Here is a 17,831-nt window from a genome sequence, read left to right as displayed (position 1 = left end):
AGCCCACAGAATTTCAGGGGTTTTTTCCCCATCTCACTCCCCGCCCCTCCTCCTCCATTTCCATTAACATCCCTAAGAAATTGATTGAAGCCAAATATATGTATCTTCTTGATGGGACACTCTGGGGCTAACAAGAATCCCATAACCACAAGAAGAGAACCTGGTCAAATAACAGCACCGTGGGTGCACCCATATAGGAGTTACCAAGCTCTTCAAAAAGACCCCAGATATTAATCAGGACCCACAGGCTGTTGACCAAATTGCTCCTTATTTCCCTAGACCACCCAACTTTCTACCACAGGGAACACTCTGGTGTGGATTGCTGTGAATGAAGATGGTATCAGTATCCTGGAACACAACACTATGGTATTGAGAAAAGTAGAGTTGCTTCCCAATTCCCTCTCCTCTTAGGTACTACCGTTTCTCTTCACCTCAGGTCTGAGTTTACTCACCACAAACTCTGTACCTCCCTATATAACGCGGTCCCTCATATGTCAAATACAGGTTTTCAAAGTTAATTTCCAAACTGTGGTGAAATGATCCAGTTAGCTGAGATCACCAGTGTCTAGAAAATATCTAGCATGCCACTGATTCCTAGGTTGGTAGTGAGAAGGTTCCCTCAGGAGCTCTCATTCCCGCCTTCTTTCCACAGCAAGTTCAAGCCACTCATCCCTACTCTTTGGTGATGACCTTCGGTGGCTACCAGGATGATTTTATGATTGTGATCAGACCTGTTCCAGATAAAAGTTCTGGTAAAGGCAACACTGAGAAGCTGATCTTCCGGATGGAACTTCCAAAGGTGGGTCTGAGCAGCTGCCAGGACAATTTACCCTGGTCCTTTATAAGCTCCATGAAGAAATGAAGGCTACAATTTCATATTTTCTGGCAGATATTAACAGCCGGCACTTTAGGATTTATAAAATACTAAACACACATCATATCAACAACCCAATGAGGTCATGAAATGTTTTTTACAGAAAAGATTTTACAGAAAAGATGACGTCACACATCAGGGCCCAACCAAGGTCACACACAGTTAAAAAGTGGCAGAGCTGGGACTTAAAAACCCAGATCCTAATAGATTGTGCTATGGTCTCTCTAAGCTCTAAGGCTTAGAAGAGAGACCAAGTTACAATGGGCCAGAAGATATCTCTACCTTCATCTAAATTTTATGGCTTCCATGCAGGCAGTAATTCAAAACATCCTGGTAGACTTGAAACTCTCTAGACTTTACGGTTATTTTCTTTTCTTTCCTTTTCCTAGATTACAGAGTTGACATTCATGATGGCCAGCTACATGAACCACTGCTCCACAGTCTCAACCTCATCTCCTAATATACCTCCTATCCGACACCTCCAAGAAATGGATGGAAAACAGTTCCTTGCTTCTGCCTCACATAGCACCAAAGGGCCAACGCTTCTATGAGCATCTTTCCTCCACCTATCTCTCCTTACTTTGTGCCTGTGGACTTGGTGACATCTTGCCGAGTCCTTGCTTCTACTATGAGCTAACTCCCACCCATCCCTTGTGCCTGTTTCAAATTCTCACCAATTCTGCAGGCAGATGACAACGCCTATACAATCTACTGTCTTCAGTGTGCTGAGTTTCAGGCCCCGACTTTCCTAAATCTAAACCCAAATGACAAAGCCAAGTACTCACCCTCTTCTCACACGAGTGGCCAAACTCTGAATGTAATTCTACCAGATTTCCAAGAGAGGTCATGGTTCCGTGCAGACACCATTGAGAATCCAGGACACTGCCCTTGACAAGAAAAATACCTCCTAAATCTTACATATTTCCTGCATTTAGGGGTTTTAAATTGCAGCTGATTTTCTCACACATTCACTTCAGATCTAATGATACAAACTAATCTCTTCAGAATTTGTGGCAAAGACTTAGAGCCTACCACCAACAGACAACAACAACATCACCATGGTGATGAGGTAGCAGGAGATGGAGAAAGAATGGACTTCTTCCCTGTTTCTGGGAAGGAACACTACCCCATATCTCCCAATACTCAATCCAACCTGAGGCAGGAGTGTAGGAACTACAGAGAAGGACAATGGGTGCACTCAGGCTCCAATAATAGGGAAAAGAAATTCAATTCCTTACATAGGAGTGAGTGGATACTTGAAGTGCTTGTGTGGCAGCTGTAGTATAATATTGCATGATGATGTCCTAACCTTGATAGGGACTGAGGCTGCTGAGCTGTACTCTAGACTGGGCAAACTTCACTGCCCTACATTGTCCAAGGACCCTAACCAAACTATCTCCTCTAGTCTGGGTTTAATCACAGGACCAAATGCTTTAAAAATAAGCATTCATTACTATAGACAGGGGACTGTCCACTGATTTCTTCCTGGTCTTTGAAGATCCAAATAAATACACTATCTGCTTTTTTGCAGCTTGGTTGGATCACTAGAGCTTATGATCCTGACATTATCCCTTAAGACATGTTCTGCCTTCTGTAGGGGAGAACAGTTTAAGGGAAACAGTAGGAATGCAGAATTAGTCAAGCTTCCTGGAAAGCATCTTTCATCTTAAAAAGACTGGAACTCAGAGTTTCCTTCATTTTTGTTTCCTACCACCAAGTTCTCCACTGGAACTGTGGCAGATGATTCTTGTTGGTCTCCATACTCCCTCCAAAGCCAACCAAACAAAAAAACCCATACTATTTTCCCAATGTTTAATAAGACTGCAATTTAATTTCCCAGCTCTGTAACACCCAAGGTAGACAACATTTATGAGGAAGAGAGCAGAGGTAGCTGCATGGAAAGACCAATTCCACCCAAAGGCCAGATCTGAACCCTCACATTGTACCATTATCCCCTTCACGACGCTAAAACTGGATGAAGTTGGACCTAGTTTCCTCGAGAGGTCCTAGCTCTATAAAATCCCCTCTATGCATTCTAAGCTGGAAAGGACAAGATAATAAGCACTTCTAATAGCATATTCAACTGCACTATATAACTTCACTCGTTCCCACCTCTTCCTTCCCTTAGGAAATGAAGATTCACCTGACATACCTTATGATAACCATCCATCCAGGGCTGGTGTGGAAGGCAGAGCACATCTCCAATCTTACTTTAAAATGTCCTGAGCCCCTGTCTACAGGGCAAACAGGAGTAATCTTGTCTGCAACAATAAGTAAAAAATTGGTATCCCCAATAACCAAAGAAGGAATTATTTACACTAGGTTTTGCGGGTTTTTTCCCCACTTTCTCTCCTTCCCTCCCTTGTAGTTTATCAATACTATGTATTGTTGTTTAGTCATTTTTCAATTGTGTCCAACTCTGTGACCCCTTACGGAGTTTTCTTGGCAAAGATACTGGAGTGGTTTGCCATTTCCTTCTCTACAATGTTATATAGAATGAATGAGCATTTATTACTAATCTTACAATATAAAGCAATGGGGACACAAATGGAAAAGCAAGATAGTCCCCATTCTCAAGCTGCTCATATTCTAATGTGGGAAACAACACATCTGGGAGGTTTTTGCTGCAAGTCAAATGGAAAAGCCCCGGGGTACTTAAGGTACAGCAGCTAAGCAGACAGTAATGCATCTTTTAAAATGGCATTTCCACCAATAAAAACTTGTTTCTGATGTCAAACCACTCAACAACACCAAGGACTTTAGCGGGAAAAACCTCCTTTTCCAGGCCAGCATTCAGTAGCTATGGCTGCTGGAAAGGCAGGAGTTGCATCTCTGCAAGGGTTGCTTCCTTGGACAATGGCTGTGGGAGCTATGCTAGAAGAAGGGTCAGTGGTTGGAAGTGGCCAGAATTCCAGGGGAAGGGTGCTACTACTCCTAGGGCTCTTAAGTTTACTTTCCCACTAGAGACGGTTGGCATTTTGTGTTGGTACTGACAGGGATAGCAGACCATCTCCACAATGGTTGCTTCCTTTGATAGAAGGCTATGAAGGCCAAGCTATAGGAGGGTTAATACTTCAAATTGCTTCAAGCTGAAGCAGCTTATTCAATCCAAATGGATATTTCATGCCTTCCTATCCTCAGTCTGTATTATATCTCCAGGCCTATAAGGACTCAAAAGAGAAAAGCTCCCTTAGCATCAATGTCTGATATTTCTGCCTTCTGTATCTAGTATCAGAACAACATGCTTCACCTAGAAACAAGCCATTTCTATCTGGGGTTACCTGCATCCCTTGTGACAGATAACACAAAATCATAGAAGAGTATATCAATCTGACTGGAATACCACAAAGGCAGCTGTCCGTGAGGGAGCTGATTGATTTGATATCTAGACAAGCACCATCATAAAACTAATCCCACACAGATCATAGAAATGAAATTGTTGGGGCAGCTAGGTGGCGCAGTGGATAGAGCACCAGCCCTGAAGTCAGGGGGACCCAAGTTCAAATCTGGCCTCAGACCAAACACTCGACACTTACTAGCTGTGTGACCCTGGGCAGGTAACTTAACCTCAATTGCCTAAAAAAAAAAAGAAATTAAATTGTCAGAACCTACAGTTATTTGTGTCATCTACAATTAAGACAATTCTTTCTTCTCTAGCCGAAACCTAAATGATTCTCCATCTTCCCCCCTCAAATTCTTCACAAGATCTTTAGCTGGCAGTTTTCTTAGTAAGTCTCATAAATCACTAATCCTAAGGTAAGTGGCACATATACCAAGGAAGCTTCCTAAGTATTCCTTGCCAAAATTGCTGTTCAATGACTGCTGACTTCAAGTATTATTTGATGGGTTATTCTATAGAAGGGGGATTAGACATGTTCTACTTGGCAATGTGGAAGGAAGTTGCAGAAGCAGATTTTTAGCTTAATATAAGGAAAGCTTTAACATTTAAAACTACATAAAAACTGCAATGGGCTGTCCCAAGAAGTAGTGTGCTCCTTATCACTGAAAGTCTTTTAAGCAGTGGCTGGATAACAACATGAAGGGAATATTGCCTGGCATATAGTAAATGCTTAATAAATGCTTTACTTGTTTATAAGGGATTTCTTTTGGCCTTCTGAGGTCCCTTCCAACTCTATGATTCTATGAGATGCCTACTCTCTCAAATGCTATATAAGTTATATTTCTTAAGAAGAACCTCGGAGGGGCAGCTAGATGGTGCAGCGGATAGAGTACTGGCCCTGGATTCAGCAAGACCCTCTGGCCTCAAACACTTGACACTTACTAGCTGTGTGACCCCGGGCAGGTCACTTCACCCCATTGCCTTGCTGGGAAAAAAAAAACCTCAGAGGTCCACCTAGAATTTGATTCCTGGGGTCACATTGCTTAGGGAAGAACAAACCGCTAGAGTTCTAAAGAGATGTGGTTTGTACCAACTTATTTGATCTGTCATACTCTCCTGCTTAGGATCACCTAAAATGGATCTCACATCCTTGAGTTGAGTCAAATGTGACAATGGAAGAACCTGAAGACCAGAAACTTTCAGTCTTTTTGAAAACAGGCCACCAGTTCTTGGCTTATCACCCACTCTTCTGAACATGAGCTATGAAGGAGTCCTTCTAGTTTCTGCTAGTAGAATAAAGGATTCTGCTCTCAGAATTCCTCCATAAGGTATTCCTGAACTACTACAAAGAGAAAGCTATACACACAGATTTTCCCAGTTCCATTTTATTAATAATCACTTTCATAACACCACCTTGTTTTGACCTGGCTCCCTCCTCCCAAAGGACTTTACCTCATTATCATCTCACTCATATTTTACTTCTCAGATACAATGAGGTAGAATGCAATTATCCCTATCTCACATTCATCCATTCCTTTCAACAGACAGGTATTAAGGTGCTGAAGGCAGCACAAAAATAAGACACTGTTCCTTCTGTATAGGAAGGAAAACTAACATACAAAGAAATAACCTGCATAACCTCACACAGTGGATTAGTGGTGAAGACAGGATATAATCCAGACATTCTGTCATTTGTTCTAGTCTTCTGCACTCCCTGACTTCCACGTGGGTCATCAAAGCTGGGTCTCACTGAGGTTCTGGCACTTGTCATTTTGGACTATGCCTGTGATTCTGCTGGTAAAGAGAATTCCTCCTCCCAAGGCAGGTAACCCACCCTGCCTGAGGCCCTCAGAGGTCCGGCACTTCCCTGGGCTCCCAGGGCCAGTATGTGCAAGAAGGAGAACTAAGACACAAGTCTCCTTGACTACAAGGCCAGCACTTTTTCCAGGACGCCATGGTACCAAGCTGTTCAGAACTGGCCAAAACAAACGAATGGCTGTGGCTCCAGGATCTGGGATTATCTTGACAGGAAGCACCATGGGAATCTGCTGAATAGGACTCACAGGCTTGTTGATGTGACTGCCTGGTGTGCTAAGATCTCTTGGCAGCTCCTGTATACTTCAATCAAGCAGTCCAGTCGGGGCTTGGCACTCTAAAGCCCAGTGAGGAGAAACAGAGAGTCAGAACTAATGATTTTTGGAGGTTACTGGTACCTTGAAAGACAAAACAGCTCAGCCCATCAGTTTCACAAAAAGCTCTACATTCTCGTGTAAACACTCTTCATCTATTCATCAATTCAAATATGTATTAAGTACCTACTGTGTGCCAAGTACTGTGGAATTTCAAAGGTATATAAATCACCATCTAGTCCCTCAAAGAGTTTATTCCCTGATCTGAGTTCAGAAAGAAAAGGTATATCTGGGCTCACCTGGAAGACAGGCACTACTTGTGATACCCCCTGTGGTTCTACTGGGTCCTTCAGTAAAATGCACAGGTAGTAGATCACCTTTTGCTGTAAGAAAATAAATAAATGCTCACTAGCTATGTGACTCTGGGCAAGTCATTTAACCCCAATTGCCTTACCCCCCCAAAAAAATTATAAAAAATAATAATAAATAAATAAATGCACAAATATAACACACAGCTTTTTAGTGAGAATCACCTTCAAAGGGCTACATTCCTCATAGATAATATATATGTTTCAAATGACATGACAGAAACAAGTTGAGGGAGAGTGGTAACATTTTCTAGACTGATAATAGAGCAAGGCTGCTCAGAAGTCAGGCTACCAATTATCTGAAGTGCTAATTCCCTATTACTCATCTACAATAAAGGTAATAACAGACTCCCAATTCCAAAATTGTCATAAGAATAGAGCTTTGGAAACCACAAAGTAATATATAAGTATGTTTCTATAATAACAAGAGCTTACATGAGGATGGTAGGCAAGTCATTCCACCTCTGTTGGCTTCATTTGTAAAATAAGAGAGTTGGATCTGATGATTTCCCTAAGGTCCCTTCCAATTACGATATTCTATAAGCAAATAACAACTTGATGCTTCTTTTTGGAGCTGGTCTTCTCAGTAAGCAGAGCCTTCAGTTTAAAAAGGTGCATGAATATTTTCTGGCCATTAAATGAAGGCTGAATCCACCTGGCACAGAAGTGTTTTCAGGTCTATGTGGTCAATAATCCTCTGGATATTAAGGAACACTTGGGGTCTAAGAATAGTCCAAAGGGTACATGCTTCAAGAGATGCCTGAAGAGCACTTACCATGTAAATAGCCTCATTGATGACAACATCCTTCACTTTGCCCATCTCAATGAAGGTTGTACTCTCTTTTCCTGAGGCATAGGATGAGGTCATCTGTATGCCAAGAGAGCCAATGATCAGTAGAGTTTCTTGATCAATCTTCACAAAGTGGAGGTAACCAAGCAAACCTATGAGAGTGATGAAGATAGCAGCAGAGAGGACCATACTGTTCTGAGGAAAGAAGACAAAAGGAGCCAATGAAAAAACTATACCAGATTTTATGTGTCTTCATCATCCTAGCTATGACAAAACAGGCACACCACCACAAGATGGTACCTAGGTCCAGCGATGGGAAAGATAAGTCAAGAATCCCTATCTAGCAATACAAAGGACACAAGGGAAATGAGAAGAATAGGGAGAAAGAAAATAATTTTCAGCTTAAGCACTGAGATACCATGAAGATTGTATGACGTAGCCTTTGCACCATCATCAGTCTCAGAAGGTTCTCCTCCAAAGATTTCAATATTGGAACTTCAGCCTTTTCCCTTTACTTCTCTCTAGTGTCCCACAGTGTTGCTTGAGCACACCTGGCTCATTCATTCAGTTAGAATATTAAACTGCCTTACAGTATCTTAGGATACAGAAAGGAAAATTAGAGATCCACAATCATATTACTTAAACTAATCAACTGTAGTTTTATCATTAATAGGATGACTAGGGTTTTAAGCTATTTCCTTCTAGGACAGTTACTCACAACTGCAGTCCCAATCCTTGGCTTACTCAGTCTTTCAGTTGCTGGCACCCAGATATACTCTTCAGTTTTATATCCAAATAACTCTTTATATAACCACCCATACCCTGAATTTTAATTCATCAAGCATTTATTAAGCCATCAAATTAACAAGCAATTACTTAATACCTACTATGTGTGAGGCACTGTGCTCACAGTCTAATTATGGAGACAACAAACAACTATGTACAAACAAGAGACAGGAAAAATTGTAGATAATTAACAGAAGGAAGGTACTAATATTAAGAAGGATAAGAAAAGGCTTCTTGTAGAAAGTGATGCTTTAACTGAGACTTGAAAGAAGCCAGGGAAATCAGGTGGGAAAGATGGGGAGGAAAATGTCCAGAGTTGGGAGATGAAAATGTCAAACACAAGGAACAGCAAAGAGGCCAGTGTCACTGAATTATAGAATGCTATGGAAGGGGATAAAATGTAAGAAAACTAGAAAGGCATGAGGACTTTACAAGTCAGAGAATGCTATATTTGATCCTGGAAGTAAGAGGAAGTCACTAGAGTTTGAAGAGGGTCTCTACACTTTATCACTTTGACAGCTGAGTAGAGGAAGGATTGGAGTGAGGTGAGACTCATGGCAAGGAAGCAAACTGGCAGGTTACTGCAATAATCCAGGTGTGAGGTAATGAAGGCCTGTACCAGAATGATGGCACTGTCAGAAAAAGGGGCATATATGAGAGATGTTACAAAGAAAGAAATGACAGGACCTGACAATTAATAGGATACAGCAGTTGGGGGTCAGGGGGAATGGGGTGTTAGGAGTTGAGGATGACACCTAGGTTGAGAGCCTGGGTGCCTGGAAGAATGGTGGTGCCATTGACATTAATAGGAAAGTTAGGAAAAGAAGAAGATATGGGAGAAAAAGACAATAAGTTGGTTTGTACAAGCTTAGTTTAAGATGTCCAATGGGAGAGAATGGAGGTCAAAAGAGATAAAAACTAGATAAGTAGATTTGAGAATCATCTACATAGAGATGATAATTGAATCCCTGGGAGGTGATGAAATCACCAAGTGAAACAGTATAGAGGGAGAAGGCCCAGGACAGAGCCTTGGATGACATCCACAGTTGGTGGCTGCCACATGAATGAAGATCCAGCAAAGATAAAGAAGGAGCACTTGGACAGGTGGAAGGAGAACCAGGAGAAAGCAGTGTCACAAAAAGTTTACCAGAACCAAGACAGTATCAACGAGAAGAAGGTGACTGATAGTATCAAAGACTGAAGGTAAAGGAGGACGATGACTGAAAAAAGCTATTGGATTTGTCACTTTAAAAAAATCACTGGTAGAGAGCAGTTTTAGTTGAATGATGAGGTTGGAAGCCAGAATGCAGTTAATGAGGGAATGAGGAAAAAGGAACTGGAAGCACAGATTATAACCAGCCTTCTCAAGAAGTTTAGGTATGAAAGAGAGGAGAGCTATAGGATGATAGCTAGAAGGGACGGATGGCTGAAGTAAAGAAGTGTTTTTTGAGGAAGGAGGGAGACATGGGCAGCAGGGAAGCCATCAGGAGACAGGGAGAGTTGAAGATTAGTGAAAGAATAGGTATGATAAAGGGGGCAATCTGCTGGAGAAGATGAGACGGAATGGGATCAACATGCCTAATTTAGAGTCTAGTGGCCCCGGGTAAGAAGGGCCACCTCATCATGCAGAGACAAAGAAGAGGAGATAAGAGGGAGCTCTAGGTAAATGGTTTCAATTTTTCCAGGGAATTATGAGGCAAGATTCTCAGCTTCTCAGGGGGAAGGACAGCTATGGAAAGTTTGAGGGATGGAAAGGTTTGGTGAATATGATAGTGAATCAATTAGGTAGTGTAAAAGCATTGCCTTGCTGTAGTGAAAGCCTAGGTGAAGTTATGTAACAAATTTATAGTGGACCCAATTAGTATAGGTCTGTGATCTTCTCCAGCTTCATTCAGCAGCACATGAATAGGAGTGAAGGCAGCAGATGATGGGAGTGATCTAAGGCTGGGGTATGTCATAGAAAGGTTAACAGGATAAGGGGGCAAGGGACTCAAGAGAAGAGCACAGTGAAGAACTGAACTGATTTACCAAGGGATCAAGACATGAAAGAGAGATTGGAGCTAGTGAAGGGGTAAAGTGCTAGCCTGGGAAAGAACTGAGTAGGATTGGAGGTCCCAGTGAGAAACAAAGAACATGGAAGAGGTTGCAAGGCAAAGAAAGCTGAAATGACAACAGTTTATGATCAGATATGGGAAATGTCAGAGTTCACAAACATGGAAGTGGCGCATTTATGGGTGAAAGCAACAAGAGCATCTCTGTGTACAGCCAAAATAGGATGGATGAATAGGTCATGGAAAAGGCGTAAACTGAGGAACTGAGAGGTTAGAATGTTGTAGGGAGTATCAATATGTATGCTCAAGTGCCCTAGCATGAGGGCAGTAGTTGGGGAAGAGAGACTCTGAGTCAGGCACTGAACTCCTTGAGAAAAGGAGAATGTCCTGGAAGTTGGTAGATAACAACTACCAAAATACTGATTGGGTGGTAAATATAGAGTAAGTGAACGTCAATGGAGGAGAGATTACTCAACGGCAGAGGAAGAGTCTAGAAGTGGAAATAGAGAACATGGAATACTTCAACTCCCCTACCTCAAACGGTAAAGAAAGTGAAAACAATTCTGTAGAGGATGGTCAGGGAGGCTTTGTCATCAGGAGACAGCCAAGGTCTCAGTGAGTACAAAGAGACAGAAAGAGTGAGAAATGCAAAGGTTTAATACAAAAGTAAGTTTTTAATTATGGAGCGGGCATTCTAGAGGGCACCACAAAGGGGATGGGTAGCTTCAGAGCAGGACACTGGTGGTTGAGAGATACTCTTTGGAGAGGGGTTACATTGAGGGGGACCAGTAGGAGACAGACAACAGAGTTTGAACAACAGCAGCCAAGGGTTCAGAATTATTAGAATAGGGAGGGTATGACAGGGTGGAATTTATTAATCATATGCCAATTTTCACTGTCCTAAGTGCTGGGGTTACAAATACGAATATGAAACCATTGCCCTCAAGCAGCTTATTCTCCTGGGGAAAATAAGTAAGTAGACAGAATATATATACAAAATAAGCACAAAGCAATGGAATAGCCCATTTATGATATGTCCAACCTATCTGGTAGGCCCAAGGGTTAGCAATAACTCATTTCTCTAGCCCTTTAAATTTTTCAAAGCACTTCCCTCACAACCACTGAGATTGAAGTAGTATCAATATTATTATCTTCATTTTACAAATGAGGAAACTGAGACTGGCAGAAGTCAATTAATTTGCCCATGATCACAGTCAGTAACTACCTGTGGCTATATTCAAAGCCAGGTCTTGACTCCAAGTGCAGAACTCTGTCACCAGACCCACTGTCTCTCAATAGACTGTTGGTTATTCTTCTTTATTCTGTCTAACACTCATTAGTAAGTGTCTCTTCTTGTTTTCCATCAGCCTAAAGAAAATCCCCTGCAGCCATTGCTCCCTCCAAGCTCTAGATGTCTCGCTGCTGGTCAGTTGATGTATTCCTTTCCAGATGCACTCTGAATGAATTTAACTCAGTATCAAAGCGTTTCTATGATAATGGCTTTGTAGTATAGTGAGATCTCATACTCATAGGCCCCCTTCTTTTCTATTTTTTTTTCATTAATTCTCTTAATATTCTTACCCTTTTGTTCCTCTAGATGAATTTTTTTTTCCTAGCTCTACAGAGTAATACTTAGGTGGTCTGATTGGTATGAACTGTATCAGAGGATGACTGACCCTTTTCTAAGAACTCCCTTTTTAAAATCCCTACCCTGTCCCCCAGTTCCCATGGTAGGAGCACAAAAGTCTTTCTGGCCTTTTCACTATAAAGACATTTAAATATGTGAAACAATTGTTCACATATATATGACATCCCATTTTTGCCCAAAAGTGATGAAAAGTAGGGTACAATTCAAATCACAAAAAATTGAAGTGAGGGAGTATTTTTTCACAGCTACAGAGGAAGTTAGTAAATGTATAGTAGTAAAGTAATAAAAGGAAAACTAGAGACATGAGCAGGAGATAAAAAAATATCTTATATGTGTCCTGAAGGAGGGTATCTTAACAGGCTGAAGTTAGGTCTAGAGGGTAATAAAATGCCAAAGGCATTTTTGCTACTACTTTTTATAAAGGCACATATTTTAATAATAACTGGTTTTTATATAGAACTTTAAGGTTTATAAAGCACTTTACAAATATTATTTTATCTTCATAACAACCTTGAGAGGTAGGTGCTATTATCTCCATTTTGCAGATGAGGCAACAAAGAGAAGTTAAATGACTTGCTTAGGGTCACACAGCTAGTAAATGACTGAAGCTGGATATGAGCTTAGGTCTTCCTGAGCTTAGGTCCAATCCTCTAACTCTTCATAACATATAAGGTATTTACTTTGTAATATGTCATGTGCAGTAGCACAATGAAGCAGAAAGACAGCTGTGCTTGGAGTGAAGAACGTGGTGGGTTCAAATACTACCTCTAACAATAGCTATGAAACCCAGCACAAATCCCTTAACCTCTCTGTGCCTCAGGCAACTCTTTAGGATTTATCTAATCAAAGACAAGAGTTAGAATCTGCATTGGTAGATATAGTTCCATAACACAGATCCTATATTTGCAAGTTCATAAAAATAAAAGGAAATAAATGATGTACCAAATTAATGGTTCAGATAGTAAGTGCTATATGAGTTGCAAGGAGGATCTTTGTAGGCTGAGATATTCCTAGATTTCCTGGAGACATGAGCTGGTGGTCTTTGAAAGCCAGGAAATAATTAAAGAGAAGATACATGTTGTGACAGGCTCAATAGCATATGAAAAACAGGCAGAACAGCAGTGATAATGTGGGAATGCAAATGGAATATAGGGGGAAGGCGCACCTAAAGGAATGAGTAGTGAGAAAAATCTAACAAATAGAGGGTTCATGTAATGTTAATTTGGAGGATTAAACTAGGATCAGACTGTGAAAGGCCTTAAATTTCAGGCTAAGGAAATTGTAATTTATTCTGCAGGTTAAGTGATACTTTTGAGGTCCCTTCCAATTCTGCAAACAAGGGGATAAATCTAGTAAGATGAAATTTAATTCAGATAAATGTGGAGTCCTGCATTTGGATTTTTTAAAAAATCAACTGCAAGAGGCAGCTAGGTGACTCAGTGGATACAACACCGGCCCTGGAATCAGGAGGACCTGAGTTCAAATCCTGCTTCAGACACATAACACTCACTAGATGAGTGACTCTGGGCAAGTCACTTTACCCCAATTGCCTCACCAAATAAAAAACCACACAAAACACACACACACACACACACACACACACACCAACTGCACAGTTGGGGGAGACCTTACAAACTTAACGTAAGTTTAAAGTGTGCCATGACAGCAAAAAAAAAAAAATTTAATACAATGCTAGGCTGCTTGATAGAAAGACAGAAACCTGTCCAGAATCAGGAAGTAATAGTCCTACTTAGTATGTGACAAGTTTGTTACAATACATCTGGAGAACGGTATTCAATTCTGGAACAACAAAAGAACTGAAGTATGACCAGGGAAAGGTAAGGCCAGTCAGTCAGTCAATAAACATTTATTAAGCCCCTGCTATGTGTCAGGTACTGTGCTAAGCATTAGGGACACAAAGAAAGGTAAAAGACAGTCTGTTCTCAAGGAGCTCACAGAAATGAGTGAGACAACATGCAAATAACTACGTACAAAAAAGAAATATACAGAATAAATTGGAAATAATCAACAGAGGGAGGGCACTATTATTAAAGGGGATGAGAATCGGCTTCCTGTAGAAGGTGGGATTTTAGCTGGGACTGAAGGAAGCCAACAGGTGGGGATGGAGAGGGAAAGAATTCCAGACTGGGGTATCACATCACTATCATAATGAGATAAAGCTGAAGGACCTGGGGATGATTACTTGAAAAAGACTTATAGGCACAGTGGCTGGAGCGCCAGTCCTGGAGTCAGGAGGATCTGAGTTCAAATCCAGACTCAGATACATAACACTTACTAGCTGTGTGACTCTGGGCAAGTCACTTAACCCCAACTGCCTCATTTAAAAAAAAAAAAAGGACTTATAGGGAACAAGATAGTTGTCTTCAAAAAGGGCTGTCATGGAGGAAATACTCAACTTTTTCTACACAGCTTCAGAACTAGGACCAATGGATCAGTTATATGAAGGAAGATTCAACTCAATACTCTAATGTTTCAGGTTCCAAATTCAACTCAATATACAAATTTTCTAACAAAGAGATCTAAAATTAAAAGGGCTACGTTGTGAAGGTGTAAATTTCCTGTCACAGGCCACATTTAAGCAAAGTTTAGAATGCCAACTATTAGAGATATTGTAAAGGAGACTCCTGTATGGACAAGAGGTTGGCCTGGATGACCTCAATCAAAAGTTTGAATCATTTTACGACCAAATAGCTATCAGCTCAAGGCCTCATTTCTAAAATACATAGAGAACAGAGTCAAATTATAAGAATACAAGTCATTCCCCAATTGATAAATGGTCAGGGGATATGAACAGTTTTTAGATGAAGAAATCAAAGCTATCTAAAGTCATATGAAAAAATGTTCTAAATCACTATTGATTAGAGAAATGCAAATCAAAACAACTTTCAGGTACTACATCACACCTATCAGATTGGCTAACATGACAAAACAAGAAAATGATAAAAGTTAGAGAAGATGTGGGAAAATTGGAACACTAACACATTGTTGGTAGAGTTGTGAACTGATCCAGATATTCTGGAGTGCAATTTAGAACTATGCCCAAAGGGCTATAAAACTGTGTATACCCTTTGACCCAGCAATACCACTTCTCAGTATTTGGCATCCAAGCCAACCCAAAGCTTTGATAGGATCAGAAATACTGAGATCAGTAACAAAGGATGTCCTAGAAGAAGCATATTCCGATATACTTCTGACATATGACAGTTTCTACTCCTCAAATAGGAACACTGGCTGGTCAGAATATGCAAGATAAAATACCAGGAAAATGGAGGTCTGTCAAAGACATAATTATCACCTTCGACTTAAACATGCAGTGAATTGAATTCGTCTTCATCCAGAATGTTGCACTGTTTTTATATGCAGTTAGTCAAAACAGGGTACAATGAGGCCCAAACTACATGATAATTATGCCCTGGGCAGTACAAGCTGAAGCAGGTGTGATTCTTTTTATAATTAGTAGCTGGTTAAGGAAGGAAACATCAACTAGCTCTGTAACATGGTCAATTAAAGAGGTAAGAAAACAATTTTAAATAAAGGCAATGACAATCTTTCTTAAGGAGATGTTAAATAGACAGACCTGTGATTTAGGACTACACTTGGGCAGTTCACAGGATAATAAATTTAAAGTTCCAAATGACCCTCAGAGGTCAGATCCATCATTTTACTGATGGGTGACACACCTCTTATTTCAAGCTCAGAGTCGAGTTCTTCCCAATTGACAAACCCAACTCCAGAGTTCTATCCACTGCAAGGGGCCTTTCTCGCCCCCCCCATCCAACACCCCCCCCACCTTCCCTCTGAGATGAACTCCCATTTGTGCTATATATATTTATCTCGTATGCACTTTTTTTTTTTACATATCTTCTCCCCCGCTAGAATGCAAGTTGCTTGAAGGTAGGAATTGTTTTTGTCATTCTTTGTATTCCCAGCGCTTAGCACTGAGTATGGTACATACATTGGGCACTTGAGAGACTATGCCACCGTTTTAGTTCCACAAAAGGAATACTTTTCTATCAAATAACTGTCTAACAACAGTGTGTGCTAAGGTACTAAGCAGGTAGCCAGACGACCACACATGAGGGATACAGACTAGATAATAACTAATATTGAAATAGGACTATGTGCCAGGCACTACAATAAGCGCTTCACAACTATTATGTCATCTGATCCGCACAACAACACTGGGAGGTAGGTGCTATTATTACTATCCCCATTTTACAGATGAGGAAACTGAGGGAAATGGAGGTTAAAGTGCCTTGCTCAGGGTTAGTCCCCTGCTAGTCAACATCCGAGGCCCGGAGGGCGGAAGTGGGAATCCAGCTGGGGTAGAAGGGGAGGGCCGCCAACATCTGGAGCCCTGGACAGCTGGGAGGACAGAGCCCGTACCTGGCAGAGAGTGAAGAGCCCGTAGGCCACCAGCCACACCGTACAGGTGGCGGCGGTGAGCGAGCGCAGCGACAGCCTCGGGCAGCTGAGGCAGAACTCCCGGCAGGAGGGGGAGTAGTAGCGGCGCTGGAGAGCCAGGCGGCCGCCGTCGATGTCCGAGAAGCTGCGTCGCTCCTCCATGCCCCCGACCCAGCCCTCCACAGCCTCGCGGCAAGGCCACGCCCGCCGGCCGTTACGCACTTCCGGAGAGGGGCCGGGTTCGGCCCCGCCTCCGCCCTGGTCTCGCGATTCTTGGCAGAATCTTGCGCCGAAAAGGTGGCAGCCGGTTTTTGCTGGTGTGACGCGTCACCCGCTTAGAAAAACGGTTCCCAGAGGGTTCCATTTCCGTTTCCTTGGGTTACCTAGTGGCCCAGCGAAGGCGGTGACCTCTCGGGCGCCTCGGTTTTTGAGCCTCTTAGGCTCAACCTGCGGAAACCACCAGACTTCAAAACTACAAAACCGCCTACCGGCCCGGGAGGGTTCGAGCTTTGCGAAACCTCCCCTCCCCCCCAGCCTGAGGTAGAGAGGCCGGAAGGATGAGGCGGACCGGCGGAGCCTCCCTGAAGGGCCAAAGGAAGCCCGGAAACCGGAAGGAGCGTGGCATGTGAATGCTGCTGTCTGCTCTGTAGACTTCCAGTCCTTAACTTTAGGGCATGCAACATTTCGGCAGTAGGTGAACTGATCCCCAGGTGTACAAGTGGTGAGTGGAGCCACAGTGTACAGATTGGCAAAGCCATCACGGGTGAGAAGAAATCGTGAAGTATGTTGACCCTGGCATGCCAACTATAGCAAATGCTGGACCCAACAAAATGGCACCCAGCATTTTTTATCCAAAACCACAACTGAACAAAAGTCAACATAAAGACTATAACTGTTGAACAAATAAGCTGGACTGAGGTCCTCTCTGGTAGAGCTAACAGTTTACAGACGAGCATCAAGGATCCAGTTAGATAACTGAGGCAGTATTTCACAATATGTTAAATATTGGATTCTAGTCCTGGTTCTGCCACTTAAGGTCACTTATGTGACCTTGAGTAAGTTACTTTTTTTAGGACCTCAGATCTCTCATCTATTAAAATGAGAGTGTTGGTACAAATTATGTTTCCCATCCTTTCTAGCTCTAACATTGTACGCATATGTTTGGTTTCTAATTGATATTCCTCCAGAATCTTAATTCCTGGTCGTTGTGTTTTTTATAAGAGTCATCTCTTTTGAGATGTCATGTTTATTTCTGTACCCTGAATAAAACAAAAAAAAAAAACACCCCTTGAGAAAACTGCTAACCACTTTTTTAGCCCATAATTGTGAATTTAAAATAGTCGTATAAGTGAAAGTACTTTTTTTTTTTTTGCTTTATGGTGAGGGGATCGGAGTTAAGTGACTTGCCCAGGGTCACACA

General features: G+C 41.8%; 2 protein-coding genes across 2 annotated transcripts in view; one reads left to right on the top strand and one right to left on the bottom strand.

Annotated features, from left to right (window-relative positions):
* PLEKHH1 (pleckstrin homology, MyTH4 and FERM domain containing H1) overlaps positions 1–1,663 on the top strand; it is a 66,259-nt gene extending 64,596 nt beyond the window's left edge. Inside the window, 3 exon segments of the mRNA XM_027843684.1 lie at positions 280–366; positions 653–799; positions 1,264–1,663. Coding sequence (XP_027699485.1) covers positions 280–366; positions 653–799; positions 1,264–1,425 — 396 coding nt within the window. The 3' untranslated portion in view covers positions 1,426–1,663.
* Positions 1,664–5,583: 3,920 nt separating this feature from the next.
* On the bottom strand, positions 5,584–16,586 carry PIGH (phosphatidylinositol glycan anchor biosynthesis class H). The gene is made up of 4 exons (XM_027843705.1): positions 16,394–16,586; positions 7,487–7,696; positions 6,643–6,726; positions 5,584–6,366 (listed from the first exon to the last, which is right to left on the bottom strand). Exons 1-4 carry the CDS (start codon positions 16,571–16,573, stop codon positions 6,274–6,276), a joined length of 567 nt encoding a protein of 188 aa, XP_027699506.1. The 5' UTR covers positions 16,574–16,586; the 3' UTR covers positions 5,584–6,273.
* Positions 16,587–17,831: the final 1,245 nt, after the last annotated feature.

The sequence above is a fragment of the Vombatus ursinus genome, unplaced genomic scaffold (assembly GCF_900497805.2).
Source record: "Vombatus ursinus unplaced genomic scaffold, bare-nosed wombat genome assembly UNPS02014926.1, whole genome shotgun sequence".
Taxonomy (NCBI): Eukaryota; Metazoa; Chordata; class Mammalia; order Diprotodontia; family Vombatidae; genus Vombatus; species Vombatus ursinus.
The sequence above is the reverse complement of the archived record's forward strand: the minus strand, read 5'-3'. Positions and strand labels throughout refer to the sequence as shown.

What these genes read in the sequence shown, in the direction of transcription:
- PIGH (XM_027843705.1), bottom strand. Translation starts at nt 16,573, where the DNA reads ATGGAGGAGCGACGCAGCTTCTCGGACATCGACGGCGGCCGCCTGGCT. An exon ending in GGCTCTTCACTCTCTGCCAG is followed by an intron (nt 7,697 to 16,393) that starts GTACGGGCTCTG and finishes TTCTTTCCTCAG; the next exon opens with AACAGTATGGTCCTCTCTGC. An exon ending in TCAATGAGGCTATTTACATG is followed by an intron (nt 6,727 to 7,486) that starts GTAAGTGCTCTT and finishes ATTTTCTTACAG; the next exon opens with CAAAAGGTGATCTACTACCT.